This window comes from Streptopelia decaocto (genome assembly GCF_964273445.1).
Source record: "Streptopelia decaocto genome assembly, chromosome: 9".
NCBI lineage: Eukaryota > Metazoa > Chordata > Aves > Columbiformes > Columbidae > Streptopelia > Streptopelia decaocto.
This window is the reverse complement of record NC_138664.1, coordinates 19,758,101-19,778,032: the sequence shown is the minus strand read 5'-3', so window position 1 is coordinate 19,778,032 and position 19,932 is coordinate 19,758,101. Positions and strand designations below refer to the sequence as shown.

The 19,932-nt window shown below is 53.9% G+C and overlaps 2 protein-coding genes across 4 annotated transcripts; both read left to right on the top strand.

Moving 5' to 3' along the window:
• The first annotated feature begins 1,008 nt into the window (after positions 1-1,008).
• Positions 1,009-11,520, top strand: CD276 (CD276 molecule). Of its 3 annotated transcripts, none has more exons than XM_082060866.1 (8): positions 1,009-1,131; positions 4,418-4,565; positions 5,918-6,262; positions 6,627-6,923; positions 7,692-7,832; positions 9,037-9,078; positions 9,546-9,581; positions 10,545-11,520. In XM_082060866.1, exons 2-8 carry the CDS (start codon positions 4,517-4,519, stop codon positions 10,565-10,567), a joined length of 933 nt encoding a protein of 310 aa, XP_081916992.1. In that variant the 5' UTR covers positions 1,009-1,131; positions 4,418-4,516; the 3' UTR covers positions 10,568-11,520. The 3 variants fall into 3 exon arrangements, with proteins under 3 accessions (XP_081916992.1, XP_081916991.1, XP_081916993.1); XM_082060865.1 differs by lacking the exon at positions 1,009-1,131 and adding an exon at positions 1,939-2,004; XM_082060867.1 differs by lacking the exon at positions 1,009-1,131 and adding an exon at positions 4,103-4,320.
• A 4,045-nt stretch (positions 11,521-15,565) lies between these two features.
• Positions 15,566-18,814, top strand: LOC309443832 (zona pellucida sperm-binding protein 3-like; the record flags this gene model as incomplete). Its single annotated transcript, XM_082061105.1, has 9 exons — positions 15,566-15,780; positions 16,211-16,529; positions 17,122-17,240; positions 17,325-17,428; positions 17,608-17,785; positions 17,861-17,981; positions 18,089-18,180; positions 18,250-18,395; positions 18,804-18,814. 9 exons carry the CDS (start codon positions 15,566-15,568, stop codon positions 18,812-18,814), a joined length of 1,305 nt encoding a protein of 434 aa, XP_081917231.1.
• Positions 18,815-19,932: the final 1,118 nt, after the last annotated feature.

Here is a 19,932-nt window from a genome sequence, read left to right as displayed (position 1 = left end):
CCAATTTAGTCACAGGCTTCTGAAGTTTATTGGCTTCATCTTTTCTCATTCTTGCTGCTGTCACCTGTGGTGCCTGGGTCAAGGCATTCAGGTCTTTCGCTGCAAAATCCTTCCTTGCACGCAAGGGGAAAAGAATTGGTTTTAAATATAGTGTGTTTCAGGTTATTTTTGTTTGCCTTTTCATTTTAAGCTTTCCAGGTTTGGTTGTTCCAGCTTTTCTCTGTAATCAAAGGGGTGAGGAGCTTCCTTTGCTCTGTGAAAGACCCAAACCTCCCACGCAGGGACCTGGCTGTGGGGCACAGCCACTGCCACCAGAGCCTTGGGGACACGGCGAGAGCTTCTGGCGCTGAGAGACCCTCTGTGAAAAACAGATTTGAAAACAAGAAGCTGCTTCCTTTGGGGAAACATCTGGTGTGTGTGTGGGCTGCTGAAAAGTCACCCTTGCAAAGAGCCTGCCTCCTGCCTTCCTCCTCCTCTTCCTCCTTTCCCGCTGTGCTCCCTTTCCCAGTCTCAATCCTGATGAGGCCCCTCCGTGCGTGTCTGGGAGTGGTGCTGGGTGCCGCCTGCCCGGGGCTGTATAAAAGGAGACATTGTGTGCAAGACTGTGGGAGGGAGCTCAGTGCCGTGACCCTGCCCCAGCCTAAAGTTGACCCCATGGGTTATGGGAGCGATGGTGGTGTCCCCCCAGCACCCAGCCAGCCTGTGCCCCCAGAAAACCAAACCCCCAAAGGTGCTGAGATGTGTTTTCCAAGGGAACTGTGGTCCCTTTGGGTGGTTGATGCAGGAGGGAGGCTGCCCTGATGCCTCATGCATCTGAAGTCCTGGGCGTCCCCTTCCAGCACTGCAGTTCACAGCTATTTAGGGGGTCCCCCTCTAGCCCCCAGCAGCATTTTCTACCAAGCACAGTGTGTGGTTTTTGGTGCCTCTGGGCAGCTGCTGTGGGTCAAGCATTAGCCAGTTTTTTCCCCAGGAAGTGGCCTCGTCTCCGCAGGGGAAACTCCAGCTGCCTTTTGTTCTCCCCAGCCGAGGTGGCTCAGCCCTCCTGCCTCACCACAGCCCAGCTCCGTGCACCCCAGTGCCCTGACTTGGAAGGCTCCAAAGCCCCAGCTCTGCGCACCCCAAGACCCCCAGGTACGAGCGCTCCAGTCTACTTGCTCTGTGCACCCCAGTTCCTTGGGTCTGCATGTCTGAATCTCCCAGCTTTGAGGGCTTCACATTCCGGCTCTGTGCACCCCAACATCCCCTGGCTCAGTGCACTCTGGCTCCCTGGCTCTGTAAAGCCTGACCCCCGGCTCTGTGCACCCCAATGCCCTGGGTCTGCTCCAAGCACCCCAACCCCCCTGGCTCCATATGCTCTGTTTTCCCAGCTCTGTGCCCTCCAAATCCTCGAGCTCTGTGAATGCCAGTCCCCAGGCTCCATGTCTACCCCCCAAGCCCTGCGCACCTCACTCCCCTGGCTTGGTGCTCCCCAATCCCTTAGCTCTGTGCACCCCAACCCTTTGGCTCCATATACCCCAATCTCCTGGCTTGGTGCTCCTCAAAGCCCCAGACCCATGCACCCCACTCCTTCTGCCTCAGTGTCCCCCAACCCCCTGGCCCCATGCACCCCAGTTCCTCTGGCTCAGTGGTCGCCAGTCCCCCAACTCTGTGCACCCCAATCCCCTGGCTCGGTGCCCCCCATCTTGGTGCACTGCAACCCCTTGGCTTGGTGCCCCCAACTCCCTATCTCTGTGCACCCCAATCCCTGGGCTCGGTGTCCCCAACTCCCCATGTCTGTGCACCCCAAATCCCTGACTTGGTGCCCCCAATCTCCCGCTCGGTGCTCCCTGCTCCCCCGCACTCCACTCCCCGCCACCCCCGGTCCTTCCCGGTCGCGGCTCCTCCTCCGCCGGCGGGACCCGGCCGGAAGCGGCCGCAGCCAATCAGGGCCGTGGCCGCCGCCCCGGGACCAGCCCCGCCCGTCGGCGGAGCGCGCGCTCCCGCCCGTCCCGCGCCGCCTGCCCGGTAAGTGCGCGCGCCCGGCGGGGCGGTGGGGGGGGGCGGGGGGGAGAGCGGGACGGACACGGACCCGCCGCTCCCGGTTCCGCTCCCGTGGGTCACGGGTTCGAGCCCCCGGGGCGTTGTTCCGGGAGGGCGAAATGAATGAGGCTCCCACCGGGATCCGGTGCCGGGGGGGTGCGGGGATCCCCTGGGGGGTGCGGGGAGCTCTCGGGAGGGCAGGCGGTGTCCCCACCGTGTGGATGCAGCGACGGCAGCGTCCCCGGGTGCTTATGGAGCCATCCAATTGAAAATGCCATATTTAATGTATAGAACTAAACTCCACCCCACGCGCGGGACAAAAAAAACAAGCGATTGTGCCCGTTTTCCATGTCACTTCCTTCCCACCGCCACATATCGCACCCCAAATCCCCGCCCGGGATTTGGGGGTTTCACCCCATCCTTCCATTCCTCCTTTGTCGTGGCCCCCATCCCCACAGGGTCCTGCTTTGAGCTTCTGCTGCACACCGAGAAGTTAAGCAGGGACTAAAAATGGCCTAGAGCAGAGCCGAGCTTTTCACTGGCACAAACCCTGGGCAAGAGCGGAGCAAAGCCGGGGGCTCAGCCCAGGCACCCACAAAAGTCGGGACCGACCCGCACCGGTGGGTGAGGACTTGTCCCTGGACCAGCAGATGTTTTCTTTACATCTGCACCTATCTGAGGGTGATAATTTGGCAGCTGGTAATCTGGGTATTATAAAAAAAAAAACAGCAGAGTTTTGGCTGCACCATAGTAAATATTAAAGAGGAGAACAGGTGACGTATGGTCCCCGAGGTCCCACTGCAACAAACGGCACACGTGGTGCGGGTGTTGCTTGCCTGGCTCGGTAGTGGTTTTCGGATGCTTTGTAACGGGTTTTAATTATTTCTTGGGTTTAGGGAGGGTTCAGCTCTCCTGATTTGCTATGCACGAGGGCGTCCCTTTTCCAAGGGACATGTTTGTGGGGTTCATTGTATCGTGACTTAGGATGAAAGCTGAGGTCCAGGGCAGAGCCCATCTTTTGGCCAGGCTCAGATCACAGAGATGGGGAAACTGGGTCACGGAAAGGCGAGACACCCACCGAAAGGCAAAGAAAACCCCCTCTGGCTCCCAACTGCGGAAAGAAAGTTGGGGACCAGGGTGTCCCCTTCCTGTGACACCTCTGAGATGGTCCGGCAGGTCGTGAAAACTATAAAATAGAATTTATTTTAGTATCACCAGGAAAAGGAAAGAGCTCCAAGGGAGATGAGTAACCGTGTCCCTGGCCTGGGCAGCCGAGCGATGTCCCACCACCCTGCAGCTCCCTCCCTTCCCGGCTGCTGGCGTTTGGCTTCCTCCGGGCTCATCGGCTTGGGAATGGGTGAGAGTCAGGGATATGGGTTCAGAAAAAAAGCTGGATAATCTAATTTGCCTAAAGGAGCCTCATGCTCAGGAGGGAAGGAGAGGAGATGCTATCCCAGAGCATTTGGGGCAGAGCTGTGCCTCAGTTTCCCCTCTGGGACCTGAGCAGAGCTTCGGGGCTGCCCATTTCCATGATTAAAGAGGGTTTAAGGAGGAAGGTGCCAATGGCTGAGGTTGTTCCCGCTGCACCCAGGGAAACCGGTGTCACAACGCTGATTAATTGCAAATACGACTATTACACCAAAAATCATCAGTGCTAAAGGCTCCAGGCGGAGCAGCGGGGCTCTGAGGTGTGCTGGGAGAGAGATGGGACACGGCAGCAGTGACGCGGGCTGCGATATCTGGAGCTCGTTTATGCTGCGAGGGAGGAACGCGGGTCACGAGGGGCTCGGCGAGTTCTTGGCACGGCTGGGGAGGGATGCTCGGGAAGCGAGCCACGGTAGCCAGCGGTGCCGGGCAGCTTGCCCTTGCCTCTCCCCACACCCAGCTCCGAGACGCTCTGGTTTTATTCCCCATTTTTTGGGGCAACCTCATGCCAGAGACTTTCTCACTGCAAGCAGGGCTGAACCTCACAGTCCTTGAGCCTCTCGTGGAGCCAGGAATCTGCAAATCTCTTATGTTTGTTTTTTAGCCGTTTTGGACACTGGGAGAGAGCTGCTTCCTCTTGGAGGATGGGGATGTAACAGCCAAAAGCTGCGGGGAAAAGCTGAGAAAGAGAGAAACAAAAGGGGAGGAGAAGCAGTGAGGAGGGGAAGAGGCTCACGTGGCTTCCCCGGGGCACTGGCCAACGCCTCCGGCACAAGATTTGCCTCTGGGTCCCTCGGCTGCCCAGTGCAGGGGCTGCACCGCTCCCTGGGCCGGTACCGGGCTGGAGGCGAAGCCCCTCCTGCGTTTTATGACAGGGTGGGGGCTCTGGTTGGCATGTGGCTCTCCTGCCCTCTCGCTCTCTGTCTCTGCTCCCCAGCACCATCTCAGTGTTTCCTTCTTGTTTCTTTCCTAGCTCAAGGCATTTACCACAAGAGAGAAATTTCCCTTTGAGAAGGACACCCGGGGCTGCACTTGCGTCTGCTTCCTTACCCCGGCTTTGCTTGTGCCGAGGATGCTCTGCCCGCTGCTTGCCCTGGGAGTGCTGGCGCTCGGCCTGGCAGGTGAGTGGGGCTGGAGAGGGTTTGGGGTTGGCGTTGTCTGTGTGTCACAAGCCCAAAGGAGACGTCCTGAATGTTCATCCTGAGAAAGCGACCTTTGAGCTGGTGGCAGCACCCACAAGGTGTTTCTCCTGTTTTTGTGGTCCTCCAGATGCCCAGAGCATCACCCCATAGGTGTGATGGCTTCTGCTGTACATGGGCCACCCTCATAGCACAGGACATCATCTCCTGTGTGCTAAAGCTGAATGACAAAGGCAGGGGAGGACCCAATTCTGAAAATTTCTTACTTACCTGGGTCTGTCCCCATGTGCTGGCCCCTCAGGTTGCAGCACCTCAGCCTGGGAGGGGTGTGGGGACAGGAGCCTTTTGGCATGCTCAGCAGCGATTCCGGCCAGAGTGGGTGACGTTCCTAAAATGTGCTGGCATTTATTATTAGCCAGGGGGAGATGTGAGGCTCTCGAGTCTGCCAAGAGCCAGGGAGGCTGCCCGAGGACTCTCCTCCTGCCTGTCTGAGATCCGTGGCAGGTCTTCTGCAGCCCAGCTCCTTCCTGTGGCTCCTCATCCTCCCCACTCGGGCTCTTGTTTAAAATTTAATGTCTCATTGTTGCCCTCATCCTCAAGGAGGTATTTTCTGCAGGTAACAGCTTTGCTCTGTTCTGTTAAAGCCAGAATATTAAGCAAATCCTTGGTCTGAGGTCAGTTTTTTCCCCTTTTCCTCCTCCTTTTGGGATTGGGAGGAATTGGTGAACAAAGCGCTGCTGGTGCCCAGGGTCTGTTTTGGGTGATATCACCACTTGCTGCCAATGGGACCAGCTCTGAGCGTGAAGCGACCAGCAGCCCTGGCACGGTTGGTACTGATCCCTGGCACAATGGCAGGGTTGGCGTCCCACCGTGACTCAGGGACATGGTTGGCATCGTGCCGTGGCGCTGGGATGCGGTTGGCATTGTGCCGTGGCGCTGGGATGCGGTTGGCATCTTGCTGTGGCACACCAGTTGGCATCGTGCTGGAGCACTGGTGCCATCTAGCGCCTGCCTGCCCAGAGCTGCCTCGTCCTGGGGACATGGGATTGTGTCCCCACTGCTGTCACCCACCGACCTTCTCTCCCACATGGGCTGTGTGTCCTGGGGGGTGCAGGTTTGGGTGCCCGTGGCCGCAGCTGAAGGCAGCGATGCCTCAGGTTTGTGGGCTTGGCTGGGAGTAGGTGCTAGGAAGGGTCCTGAGATGCCACCTGCCCACAGGTCCCTCCCGTGGGCATCCCTCGATTTGCTTAGATGTTAAATGGATGGAGAATTAAGGAAGCAGATCCTCTAAGGTCTCACCAACATGTGCTTTTGCCCTCGCCACTGTCCTCCAGGTGCCATGGAGGTCCAGGTCCCAGATGAGCCTGTGGTGGCTCTTTTTGGCCAAGATGCCACCCTGGACTGCTCCTTCTCCCCCGACGCCAACTTCAGCCTTGATGACTTGACTCTCATCTGGCAGCTGACGGACACCAAGCGCTTGGTCCACAGCTTCTCTGGTGGCCGGGACCAGCTGCTAGACCAGGGCGGGGACTACGCCAACCGTACGGCCCTCTTCTATGACCAGCTGGCCCAGGGCAATGTCTCGTTGCTCCTCCGGCGTGTGGAGGTCTCAGATGAAGGCAGCTTCACCTGCTTTGTCCGGGATTCCAGTAGCGCGGCCGTGACGTTGCAGGTGGCAGGTGAGAGATGGAGAATTGGGGTGTCCCTCTATGTCTCCCGCACAGAGAAGGGTTCTTCATCATGCTTTGCTCCTCTGTGGAGCCTCTTTCTCTCTCCACCCTTGCTGTGGTCTCCCCATGAAGTCAGGTCTCTCGTAGAGACCAACCAGCTTCATCTCCCCAAAATATTGCTGACAGGGGGAGGTGCTCCCTCCTGTGCCATCCACCTGGAAGCATGGCCATACATGAATGAAAACTGAGGAGGCTTCAGCTTGTTGATCTTCTTAGAGTCAGTCCTAGGGCTTGCTCAGCCTCTTGGTTTACTCCAGATCCTGCTTCTTTGTTCTTCTCCATTGCCTCATCCTGACTGTCCTCTCCTTTGCAGCTCCGTACTCCAAGCCCAGTGTGTACCTGGAGCCCAACAAGGACTTGAAGCCAGGAGACCTTGTGGCTGTGACTTGCCACGCTTCTCGTGGCTACCCCCAGGCGAGTGTCCTCTGGCAAGATGGCCAGGGCAGCAACATCACGGAAAACATCACCACGTCCCAGGTGGCCAACGAGGAAGGTCTCTTTGATGTGCAAAGTGTCCTCCAGGTGCTGGTGGAGCCCAGCAGCACCTACTTCTGCCTGGTGCGAAACCCGGTGCTGCAGGAGGAGACCCGTGCCTCCGTCACCATCACGGGTGAGCCAGCGAGGGCCCAAGTTGGGGGAAGGATGGGATGGGCTTTGTCTCAAGAAGGTGACCGTGATGGTACCAGGGTCCCTAATGTGACCCAGAACCACCCAGGAGGTTGCTGCCCCATATCCCTGCTCTACATCTCTCCCCATGGACCTACAAGGGTTGTGCTGTCCTCCCTGTCACTCCATGCTGGCGTCCCAGCTAGAACTAACATTTTTAGTTCTTAGTCTCTGGTTTTGCTGGTTGCCTCATCCAAGTTGAAACCACCGCAGAAACCCAGCACAGGGCATGGTAGTTGTCTTCTCCTTGGCACGTGGCCATGGGATGCTCTCCATTTGGGGCTCTCCATCTCAGCTGTGACAATCCTACTTCAGAAACCCAAGTTGGAGGAGTTCAAGTACCTTCAGCCTTGTGCCTTCACTTGGAGCTCCTCCCACTGCCCTCCTGGAGCTCTTTATAACCTTGTGCTCTCCCCGGGAACATTAATTAGCGTTTAATTGCCCTTGGTATTGCACTTACTGGATTGGGAAGGTGGGTCCCTGGTGGAGCATAAACTTTTTGGCTGGATGCATCAAACTCTTGCAGGAAAACTCCCATGGATGCTGCTAGTTGGGAGCAGAGGGGGAGCTTTTGTGCGGGCAAATGCTGAGCCTTGGGGTGACGTCTGTGGAGGGGCAGGGTTTGGGGCAAGGTTTTATTTGAAGAAGAACGATATTAAGTCCAGTAGTGATGCTCACCATGCTGGTATTTCTCTTCCCCCCTCCCTGCCAGGCCAACACCCCCGCTTCCCCACCGTGGCTCTCTGGGTGACAGTGGCACTCGCCATCTGCGTCCTGGGGCTGCTCATCGTCCTGGCGTACGTGTGCCAGAAGAAAATCCGTGAGAGCTGCGAGGAAGAGGAGGAAAACGCAGGTAATGTTGCGATTACTTTCCCCCCTAAAAGGGGTGGGGTTTGCAGGGGGTGATGGATGGGGGAGACAAGGCAAATTTTACCTGGCACGGGTTTTTCTTGGTGGGGGCATCTTTTAGAGGCTGAAGGGATGCTTGGAGCTGCTGAGGGTGGCTGCGTGCTGGTTGCACACCTCACTCCAGGTGGCTTTTTCAAACATATACCTGTTTTTCCTGCCACCCAGTGTATCTTCCCACTTTCATCTTCCTGCTCCGAGCATCCTCTGTGGTACCCACACCTGGAGGTATGCGGAGCATCTCCTCTGAGAAGGTGCCACCGTGGAAATGCCACATGCTTTGACACGTGGAAATAACATGAGATGCTCCATGCTCTTGTTTTCCGCATCCTTTTCCTGTTTGCTTTTTTAATTCCTTTTTTTTTTAATTTATATTTTTATTATGGAGGGATACTTGCACTAAAAGGGGAGGCTTTGCTGCTTTAAAAATGGCTGCAGGAGCAGCTTTGCTGACGTTCCCCTGTTTGTTTTCTCTCGCCACCTCCTGCCAAAGCCTTTCCCTGCCAGCATCGTGCTGCGGGGCCTGGACCCGCCGCCTCCCTCCCCGCGGGCTCCCCCTTCGCTCCCCTTTTCTCTGCTGGGGGGTGCAATATCTGGCTGTGGGGTGTCCCCAGCGGTGGGGTCCAAGAGGGTTTTCCCCTGACAGATTGCAGAGAACCATCTTCAGGATATATATATATAAAAATATATGTATATATGTATTTTTTTCCCTCTGCAACAGAGTATTTTCTCCTCGGCCAGGGGATCTGCAGCGCTGTGAAGCTCAGCCATGGCCCCGGGCCAGCTGACCTCAGTCCTTTAGCATCAGGACGCGGCTCCCAGCCTGCGATGTTTTGCACTGACAGCTGCACGCCCTCAGCAATAACCTTTTGCTGTGGCTCTGGGTCAGCCAGAAATCAGGCAGGGACCCTGCACAGCCTTGAGATGGGGGAAATACCCTCCACGGGGTGCTGGGTGCACGTGGGTACCAGTCGCCTCCTCTCCGAGCATCACCAGCGGCTCGGCAGCGCCTGGTGCCGGGCAAAGCCCAGGATGTGCAGTGATGGTGATGGTGGTAGTCTAAGGGACACCCATCAAACCTGGGAAAACGGGGTTCAGGGTGGGGTGAAGCCCGGCAGATGCTTCACATGGTCCGGCTTGCTCTTTTGCAGGGACAGAGGAGCAGATCGGAGAGGGGGAACAGTCCAAGACAGGTGGGTGAATGATGCTCATTATATACTTGTTATTAATATTATTATTATATATATGCCTTATAGTGTATGTTCGTGCCACTGTTTCCAACGCCAGCAAACACTCATGTGCTTTGCACCCTCCAGTGATGCTCAGCCCCCCTGTGTGTGTTCCCTGCTCTGCCATGCACCCCTCAGGCTGGCAGCTCCATGATAAGCCACGCTATCTTGTAATAAAAAGCACTCGTAGTGCTCTGGTGTCGTTAAACAGGTTAATTATATGTGTAGTGATTGCTTCTGTCTGCAAGAGCAAGCCTGCTTGGGATGCCAGCTCTGCTGCCGGGGAGATTTCAGGACTGGGGGTTGGTTTGAGATGGAAATTGGTGGGTGCAGCTGAGGTGTATTCCCCAAAATGGGGCTGGGAGGTGTTTCCTTGCTTCCCCCCGTCCCACATGGTGGGGACTGACTGTATGCTGGTTTGCTTTTTGCAGCTCTGCAGCCGCTGAAGAGCAAGGAGAGCAAAGACGGTGAGCGCCCAACCCGGGGCATTGCGAGGAATTTGGGTCTGGTTTTGAGGTTTGCCATCACTTTGCAAAGGGAAGGGGAATTGCTGGGGTCCATCCTTGCCTTGCGGAGAGGGAGGCATGAGCTTCATCCCTCCCCATGCAGAATTCCCCACCAGCAGCCCAGCACCAAATTACTGGTGGAAATTCATGAGAATTAGTCAAAGCTCCTATTTCTTTCGTTATCTTCTCCCAACCTCAGTGTGGCCAACAGCCCATCACCCATCCCAGCCCGGTGCCTGGTCAGCCCTGCTCCTCCCCGACTCATCCTCCTCCCAAGATCAAAATCTTTTTAATTTATTTCCTTTCTTATTAAAGGCAGAGGCTTGGCCTCTGCTGCCAGTGAATTGCTGCTAATTTAACCCTCCCTTCCTCTTTTATTAACAGCCCTGTTTTCTCTGCAATGCAATTTCCCCCTCCTGCCACCCCGATGGGTTTTTAAAAGCCTTTTCTCCCTTTCCCTTCACTCGGTTAGCACAGCATCAACCTGCTCCACTTTTCCTCTCTTTTTTTTCCCCTCTTTGCCCTTATCTCCCCCTCGCCAGCCGCTGCAGACCGTGCTTGGCTTCCCAGCCCCTCGGCTTTTCATCCCCGATGCAGCCTGTTTGCTTAACCTCGCGTGCAAGACGTCTCCCGCTTGCTCCTCAACCACTTCTGCAGCAGAAACGAAGCTTGAATAATAACATTTCCCAGAGTTTGCTGCCTGTGGGGGTGTTTTCTAGCCAGGAGGATGGATGGAGGGATAAAAACACCCCTACATGTGCCTGGTTGTATTTGCCTAAGGCCCTGGGAGTGGGGATCCCAGTTTTCCAGGGCAAGGAGAGCCCAGAGCTGCCGGTGACCATATTAACTCATTAACTTGTGAATTATTATTCTTTTTAATGCCTTTGCCAATTTTTATTTGGTCTTTTTTTTTTCTCTCCTCAGATAACGAGCAAGAAATTGATTGACGGGAGCTGGGACACCCCCAAGCAGCGCCTTGTACCCTGGACCAGCTGAGATGTCCCTAGTTGGGGACAAGTGGGGTCCCCTGGGGAGGGCACGGACCTGCTGCCACCCTCATCCCAGGCCCTGTCACCCTCCACCTTCCCCGGCCATGTCTTCGGGGTGCCCTGGGGCTGGAGAGAGGTTGCATCTCTTTATCCCCGGTGAACCCCGAATACCACTGCATCCTTCTCAAGGATGCTGTATCGCGGGTGGAGGCTCCTCCTCGTCCGTCTGTCCGTCCCCATGTGGGGCTGAGAACAACTGAGCACCCTCTGTGCCTGCTTCTGGGTGGCCACAGCCAAACAAGTCGCCTTCCAGGTGCCTTCCAGGGCAAACTTCGGTGCCTTTTCCAAGCCCAGAGGCCTCGGGATGGGTGATGGGCTCAGCGAGGTCCCTGGGAGCGACCGACGGAGCTCTGGGAAGATGGATGGGAGCTGCGGGATGCCCAGGCACAGGGGGGACAGAGCCCATGCTCTTGGCCCCAATGAATGTGTCACTCCAGGGACGTATGGGGACGATTATTTTTTCATGTTACACCAGTGTGGCTCCCACTGGACTTTGATTTTTGCCTTAAATGCAAAATCCCACTGGGGTGGGTATCCCCTGCCTCAAATTAACCTGGGGGATTTTTTTGAGGGGTGGTTAAAAGGCAGGGCTTGGGGGTGACCTGCTGGCCAGGTGAATCATAGAATCATAAATGGTTTGGGTTGGAAGGGACCTTAAACATCTCGTTCCACCCCCCTGCCATGGGTAGGGACACCTTCCACTAGACCAGGGTGGCGTGTCCCTGATCCTGCTCCGGTGGGTGAAGTCCCCACTGTGCCCTTCGGCTCTTCTGCTGTTTTTTTGTCCTTATTTAAAATCCAGAAGCTGAAGGGGACTTTTGTGCCTTGACAAAATAAATTCGGGGGTTGTTTCGGACACTGCTTTCTGGGCTTGGCGTGGTCTCCGGGATGCAGCTTTAGCCGTAATTAGTTTAAATATTGAAATTCCCAGAGTGACAGCTTTATGTCCCCCTTTCAGCCCTGCCCTGTTTGTCCCTTGGTCCCTTGTTACTACCATGATACCTTACACTTTGCCACCCTCATCCCTCACCCAGCATGGGGGAAAAACCACTGCAGTGAAGGGGAGGACCTCCTGTTCCGCTTTATTTTAACACCTTGAGCAGCAGAACGAAGAGCAAAATCCTGAAGGGACGTTGTCATCTGTCAGAGATTGCTCAGAAATTCAGGCTGGTTAATCCCATCGATGGGATGCAAGTGGGGTCTGATGGGGAAGGGACCTTCCTAAGTCACCTGCGGAGGATTATTTTTAGTTGTCCTTCCCTGGGCATGAAGCCAGGCTCTGCATTTCGATAGAAAAATATCTCTTACAGCGAGACGAGGGAAAGCGTGCTGGTATCAAACCCAGATTAGGGAGGAGATGGATTTCATTTTGGGGCTTTGATCTACAGCCTGGATTAAGTGCCAGTGCCATTTTTAATGACATGCCAGGAGGTATGATTAATGAAGCCATTAACCACCTCCAGCTCCTTGGTGAGTGGTGGGATGGGTTGTCCCCATGTCCATGTTGAAAGGTCCTGAGATGGTGCCGGCGTCCCTGGGGATGTCTCCTCCAGCTGGGAGCTTTCTGGGGCAGTTCTTTGGGTGGATCTGAGGGGTTTCCATCCTTCTCCTCCCACTCCTGGATAACAGTGAGTTTCCAGTCACGAAAGTGGGATTTAACAGGGGTACAGATGGTGAAGGGCCCGGCATGGAGAGCTGGCAGCTTGCTCGTGTTTGCTCTGATCCCTCCCGGGAGCAGGCGAGGCTGCGAGTTCATCCAAACACCCTCGACGGGTGAAAAAACAACAACTCAATCGCATTTGGCTGGTTATTTCAGAAAGCATCAGAATGAGTCTCCCCATCCAATCATTTTGAAAATCCCTTTCTACCTCTGCTTGGGGAGCAATAACCAAAAGAAGATTTAAATTGGTCAAAGAGTCCAGGATTTGTTGTGGGTGACCGGTTTTCATTTAATTTCCCTTTGGTTTCCTCCCAGCGCAACAAGTGAGATGGGGAAACCCCCCAGCTCAGCACCAGCTCTCTGCATTTGCTTTCCAGGGGCAAGTCGGAGCCAATGCAAAGCGCTGGCACGCTCTAAAGTTCCTTTTTGGCAAGAAAAGGCCTTGAAAAACTCTCCATTTGTGCCATCGGTGCCGGTACCCAAATCATTTTGATGGGGGATGCCAAGCGACGTGATATTCCTAAGGAAATATTGTGGAGTCAGCACTTTCAGAGCCAGTTTTTCCCTCTCGGGACCCATTTTTCAGAGCCCAGTCCCAAGCGGGTTATTCCCCGTGCATCTGGTCTGTTAAATCAGAGTTAGCAGTGGGGCTGAGAGACGTTTTAATTACAGATTTGGGTATCCTGCGTGATTTATCCCGGGTAACTCAAGCAATTTATCCCTCAGCAGTTACAAGGGATCCGAAGCAGAAAGGAAGCACAGGGAATATTTATCGTGGTGACTCAGAAGCCATTTAAGAGAGATTTGAAACGAAACAGTGACATCGCTTAAAAAAACCCCTACCTGGCGTGAAGAAGTTGTCTCCAGCCAGGAAAATTAATGAGGAATGCAATTTTCAAACTCCAATTCCCTTTTATTTCCCATGCTGGCCAAGCAGGGATCATTTCTCTGTGGGCTGGCATGGGGGTGAGGGAACTGGGGTGATGTTTCTATGTCATTTTATGATGGGGTGGCATTTCAATGTCGTTTTACCATCATTACTCGGAGTAGATGAGACAAACCCCTCGGCAATGCTTTTGCAAGCGGAATCTGAGCCATGATAGCATCATTTTCTCAGGGACGATGGAGAGAGGTTGGTGTTGCTTAATGAGCCTTAGAGAAACATGTGCTGTCTCAGGTAAGGAGATGTTGCTTAAATATTGCTGGAGAAGTATTCCATTCCCTGATTAATACAGTATTTAACACGCCAGTGAAGAAGCACCCTGGCAAATAAAGCCCTGACAGTGCAGTTCTTTGCCGTACCCGACAGAGAGATGATTTTTCTCATCTCAGGTGCTGAAGTTGTGAATAAAACTGAAAAATTCAGAAGACCCGTCCCAAAGGGAGGTTGGGATATTGCTTCCTACAGCATGGATCCAAGATTTTCACCGTGAGACTCGTCGTGCTCAACCCAAGGCTTTCTGAGGAGCGTGGATGGGACGTACCCAGCTGTCGGTCTTGCCCATCTAACAGAAGACCCCAAGCTTCTGTTAACCCCCTGCGGCAAAAAGGTGTCCCCCAGTGTCCTTTGTTCCCGGAGGAAATCTATACTCGGAGGACTCTGCAGACAGAAAGGGCTATTAAATGCAGATTACAGTGATGGATAAGGCACGAGCTGCAGCGCGAGAGAAGGGAGGTGGTGGATGATTTTTATTGTTTGCTGCCTATTGATTTCTTTTTGCACCCGAACGAGAATAAAAGCGGTTCCCACCCAATGGCTTCAGACTCTTTAAGGCTTTTTCAGACTGTTTAATCTCCCGTCCCTGTTTCATCCCAGACATCTGAATTTATTTGCCTCCATCCCATTCCCTTTGGAGCGGGAGCAAAGATGCGCGGGGTGCAGGCACCCATCCCTGTGGATGTTCCCCGTAGGGATGGTTTGCAGGAGGTTGGGTGAGTCAACCCCTGGACATTCAGTGCCAGGGAGGGTGACAGGGATGTGGGCAGCACAACTGTCACCTCTCATCCTCCTGGATGCTTGAGGGTGACAGGGCTCTGGGCAGCACAACTGTCACCTCTCATCCTCCTGGATGCTTTTGGCTGCAGGAGCTCCCCAGGCAAACCCAGCTGGCATGTCCCAGTGGGGTGGAAGCCACCGATGTAGCACAGGGATGAGCTGGGTTTGGTGATAACCCATTGCTTGCTGAATTAATAAAGAGAGCTCGAGCCACCGGCGGGGTTTTTCTTGTATCATTTATTCATCACTCATTAAAAATTTCAGGGGTGAGACTGGGACACGGAGATCATGCCAGCAGAGGATGGCGTGTGTGTGTGTGGATTTATTCATGCTTCGGGGAGACACCAGCGAATGCACAATGCAGGGATCCCCCCAGGAGTTTTTGGGCACCCCCTTGGTCTTGGTGGAGCTTTGTTCATCCAGCTCCTTGCTGGGGTCTCCCCTAAAAATGACCAGTCACCCCATCCCAAACCCACCCCGCAGATCCCAGCAAACCAGGAGGAAGATGCTTGTGGGACTACAGTGGATCCGTTGATTCCCTGACAGAGGGAATAGGAACAGAAATTAGCCTTGAAGATATCAAGGCCTACCCGTGAGAAAGATGGGAGTGAAGGAGTATCCAGAGATGTTCAGGATGTACCCGTGAGAGAGAAGGAAGTAAAAGAGTAACATTGATGATAGCAAAAATAGCCAATGAGATGTTACTGCTGTAACTTGTAATCAATAGTGAAGAGACACATGAATTGGTAAAACTGTATAAAAATGCACTTGTGGCAATAAATGGCATCTACTACTTTCATCCTGGAAGAACCTGGTCTATGTCGTTCGTCTGTCTCAACCACAACAGATGCTTCAGCCAGTAAACCCCATTTCCCTGCACACCCATGTAAAGCACTGGTAGAAACACAACCACTCAGGCTAAAAAACCCTCCTGGTTTGTCCGGCTGCTCCGTTGAAGAGCGGGTGTGAGTGGGGGCATCGCTCCTGTGTCGGGGGACGTCCCTCACTGGGCTCTGCCACCGTCACGAGCAGCTTTGGGTGACCCCAACCTCTTCATCCAGCTCAGCGATGTAGAGCCATTAGTCATCCTACTGTACACACGAGCAGCTGTGCCAATTAGCGTAATTAAGACACGAGGGCCAATTAATCTCTCGATTATGCCTGCCATTCACTTATCAGCTGCTATTATGGGAAGATCGGCTTTTGTACCTCTGCTTTCTATGCAAATAGGCTGGTTATGATGCCTTCATTACTCGATAGACGATTACCCAGCACGGATACCCATGAAATCAAGCATGGACAGATTGTCAACACCCACAGGCCAGAGCCCAGGTGGGTTTTGCAGTCAGACTCCTCTCCATTTGTGAACGTGCCACCTCGAGTGGTGCTCCAGAACCTGGATTTTGGGAAACTGCTGATGCTGATGTTGTGGAGGAGACTAGAGGATAAACGTTTGTGAGAGTCTGACTGGGCCCTTGGCACGTTGGTGGCCAAAATTGGCTTCATCTCATATAATAGAAGGACACGGGCTTGTGGCTAGTTGGCCACTGAGGTGATGGCAGCTGATGCTACCCCAAACAGGCAAGACAGAGGGACATGGGACAAACTGCTCCAGGGAAATCACCCTCCATGCCCGAGAGGGAGGGATGGTCCCAGCTGGATCCCATTGCCCTGGGTTGCTCCTGGCTGGGTGGGGACCCCAGGTGTGTCCCATCTGGGCTGGGGCTGCTGGGAGTGCTGCTATAAAAGGTTCCTGAGCAGCATGTCCTCTGTGAACTGGTTTTGCTGGGGTCAGGATGGGGTCTGGAGGCAGCTTGGGTGCAGCTCTGTTCTGCTGGGTGCTGGTTGAAGTGGCATCTTACAGTCCGTGGGGTTTGCCCCACAGGGACTCAGCAGTCTTGAGGGTGCGGGGGGACTCCTCTTGGAGCCGGCCCCGTGTCCCTTCCTTCTCACAGCCCTCCCCCTGGGCATGGGTGGACATTTCCCAGCTCCAGGCTGCTGCCCCATTGCACCCTGTGGCTGTGCAGTGCCAGGAGGCGCAGATTGTGGTCACGGTGCACAGGGACCTCTTTGGTACGGGGCGTCTTGTCAAGGCTGTGGACTTGACCTTGGGCTCGGCTGCCTGCCTGCCTCTGGCACAGGACACTGCTGAGAGCGTGGTGACCTTTGTGGTTGGGCTGCATGCGTGTGGCAGCACCTTGCAGGTGAGGTGGGACACCGGGGTGAGGGGCTTCTCCATCCCTGCATGGGTAATGGACCTTCCCTGGGCTTTTACCAGCACTGGCTGGGGAAATGAGAATTATTGGGGGCACTTTAACTGCTGCGGAGCAATGCGCAGTTGTGTTGCCTAATTCATCTTTGGGCCTAGAGATGACCTAGTAAAGGTGATAACAGGGTTGGGGATGAAGGGGCACAATGCTGCCATGAGAAGGGGCTCAGCTGGTTGCAGCAGATCTCTGATGGTGTGACTATAGCAGAGGTAGTTCTATGGGGGGAGGTACCATCCTGAGGACTTAGCTCAGGCGTACACTCAGCAGCAAGTAAGGCTTGTGGTCTTTTTATGACTTAGAAAGATGCAACTGTGTGAGTGTATGTTCTTCTGGGCTGGGATGGCAATGCAAAGCTTCACAGCATCCTGTCTGGACTGGATTGGGAGTATGGAGGTCACCCTGTGCCTTTACACCTGAGGGACCTGTGTGTCCCAGTACAGGCAGTACTGAGTATCTGGTGTTGCTGAGCTTCTAGTTGACTGGTTTGTTTTATTGACTTATTGAGTCTCCCAAATGTTCTTCCCAGATGACCCCAGACTCCTTGATCTACAAAACAATTTTGTCCTACAAACCTACTCCTTCTGGTAACCCAGTCATTGTAAGGACCAATGCAGCTGTGGTTCCTATTGAGTGTCACTATCCCAGGTGAGCAAATGGGGGCAGTGTCTCTCCTCCCATGCACCTGAGGTGATGGTGATATCCTTGTTAACACCCGTCTTTTGCATTTAGGAAGGGCAACGTGAGCAGCAAAGCCATCAAGCCCACGTGGGCTCCGTTCCGCTCTACCCTGTCGGCAGAGGAGAAGCTGATGTTCTCCCTACGTCTCATGAATGGTGGGTGCAGACCTGGCAGCCCCTTGTGTTTCTTGGTCACATGCTGAGAGCCCAGAGCTCTAATCTGGGCTAAAATCACAGCTTGCAGAAGTGGCACATGGGGTTGCTGCTCAGTTAAGCTGTCCCATGTGTAAGGGAGGGTCTCCAAATTAACCTGTAAGCTTGAATCTACCTTCCAGATGACTGGAGCGCTGAGAGGCTCTCCAATGGCTTCCAGCTTGGGGAAAGCCTGCATCTCCAGGCTGATGTTGCTTCTGGGGACCATGTACCTCTAAGGCTCTTTGTGGATGACTGCGTTGCTACTCTGAGTCCTGACAGGAGTTCTTTTCCCCGATATGCCTTGATTGACCTCAGCGGGTAAGGGGTGCGGGGCTCTCTGGGTGGTATTGCTGCAGCTGGCTGGGATGTCCCTGACTTCTGACCCTTGTCTAGGTGCTTGGTGGATGGGAGATCTGATGACACCACTTCAACCTTCATCTCTCCAAGGCTGAGGCAGGAAACGCTGCAGTTCACAGTTGATGCATTCAAGTTTGCAGGAGACAATAGAAACTTGGTGAGATGCGGTGGCCACTCTTCTACCCTTGGTGTGTTCAGAAGCTGTGCTGTTCTGCATGGATGAATTAAATTAACCTTGGATGTTGCTTTAATTTCCCCTTCCAGATCTATATCACCTGCCACCTGAAGGTCTCACCAGCTGACCAAGCCCCAAATCCATTGAACAAGGCCTGTTCCTTCAACAAAGCCAGTAGCCTGTGAGTAACTGGTGCATGAAGGGAGGGGACCAGCCTGGAGAAAATGCTTTACAGGTAATTCTGTTTCAGGTGGGCTCCTGTGGAGGGTACTGGAGACATCTGCAGCTGCTGTGAGACTGGCAGCTGTCCACTGTATGGAGGATACCCCGGGAGAACTAACCCTCTGGCCAGATGGCCAGCAAGACGATCCAAGAGAGACATCTCTTCCAAGCAAGGTAGGGCTCTGGGTCTCCAAAATGTACCCCCAAGGCAGGGTGACCCTCTAGGTTGGGATGGCCAAAGATGCTGGAAGATCTTCAGAAAATGGATCTTGCCTTAAGGACAAACCCAGCTCTTCTCCAGCATCCTTGGGCTAGTAACTGTGTCTGTATGTCCTTCTGTTTAAAACTACTGTAAAGCTACTCTTCTGTCAGTCCAGCTGAAGCAGGAATTACCTCTCCTGTGAACTCGTTCATGTCCATATCTTCTCAGGTGGGTCCTCAAGGGCAGCGGAGGCTCAAGTCTCAGTTGGACCACTATTAATCCTGGATTCAGCTCAGGGATTAAGAAGTTCCTCAGGCGGTCTTGTGCCATCAGGGAAGACCTCACATGGTATGTGTGGGTTTTTTTGACTGTACCTTCAGGTCTTAATTGAAGGTGATCTGGTAAGTGGCTCTTGTCTCTTCCAGGTGCTGCTGAAGGGCTTCCGATGCTGGTCCAAGTTGCCCTGCTCACAGCAGCCACTGTCCTGAGCTTAACTGCTCTTGGATTGTTTCTTGGGTGCAGAAAAATGTAGCTGCCCTCCTGGAGCCTAATTGTAACTCCTCAACCTGAATAAAGAGAAGTGTTTCTGTCCTTTCCTGTGTCCTCAGTGGGGAGGAGGGACAGCAGGCAGCCTTTGCTCTGCTCACATGGGAGTTGGGGTTGTCCTCATGGACCATCCTCCAGATAAGCCATCTACTTGGCGGGGGGGGCGGGACACAAGCTCTTGGGAAGCCACCGATGAACCAAAGATGTGCAGAGCTGTTGCAACCTGAAAGCATCTCCCAGACCACAGCACTTGGAGATGGAAGGTGCCTCTTTGCAGGAGAACTTTCCAAATGTCCTGTTGAGGTTCCATGAATGGTGGATGCCTGGCCTGCAAAACTGTGCCTGACAGCAAGGAATCCAAAATACTGTCTGCAAACAAGGTATGGCTCCTGTTTTCAGGTGGATGAGGGCAGACTATATTATCTTAAATGGATTCCTGGTTCTAGAAGTCCCGTTTGTTCCTCCTTATCAGTGATGATACTGGAGAACATGATGACAGCAGTTCTGTCTTGGGTTTGTTGTAGCCTGGATAAGGAGGTGGCTCTAACCCTGGGATTTTTGTGAATGCTGAGGCTGAGCATGGCTTCTGCTACTGGGACAACTGGGAAAAACTTGGTATTGGAGATGGAGAAGGGCTGAAGATGGGTGGTACTTCTGGTTGGTATGGCCTTGGCTGTATAAAAAGCAGGGGGTGATGGCTGGATGGGGAGGTGGAGCTGGTCACTCTGATTAAAAGAAAGAGGATGAATAGGGAAGTCAAAGACCTGATGCTTACAACAGCTTTTTCTGAGCTGGGGAAACTGCTCTTGGCCCTGGATAAGGAGTAAAAAAAGTGCAAAGCAGCAAATTCATCTCAGAGCAATGCCAGCAGCCCCAGTTCTCAGCTGTTTGGTCCTTTTGCTTTTGCTAGTGTCTTTGGAAAACTGCTGCTGTTAAAGACATTAGTTAGATTTGGCGGCTCAA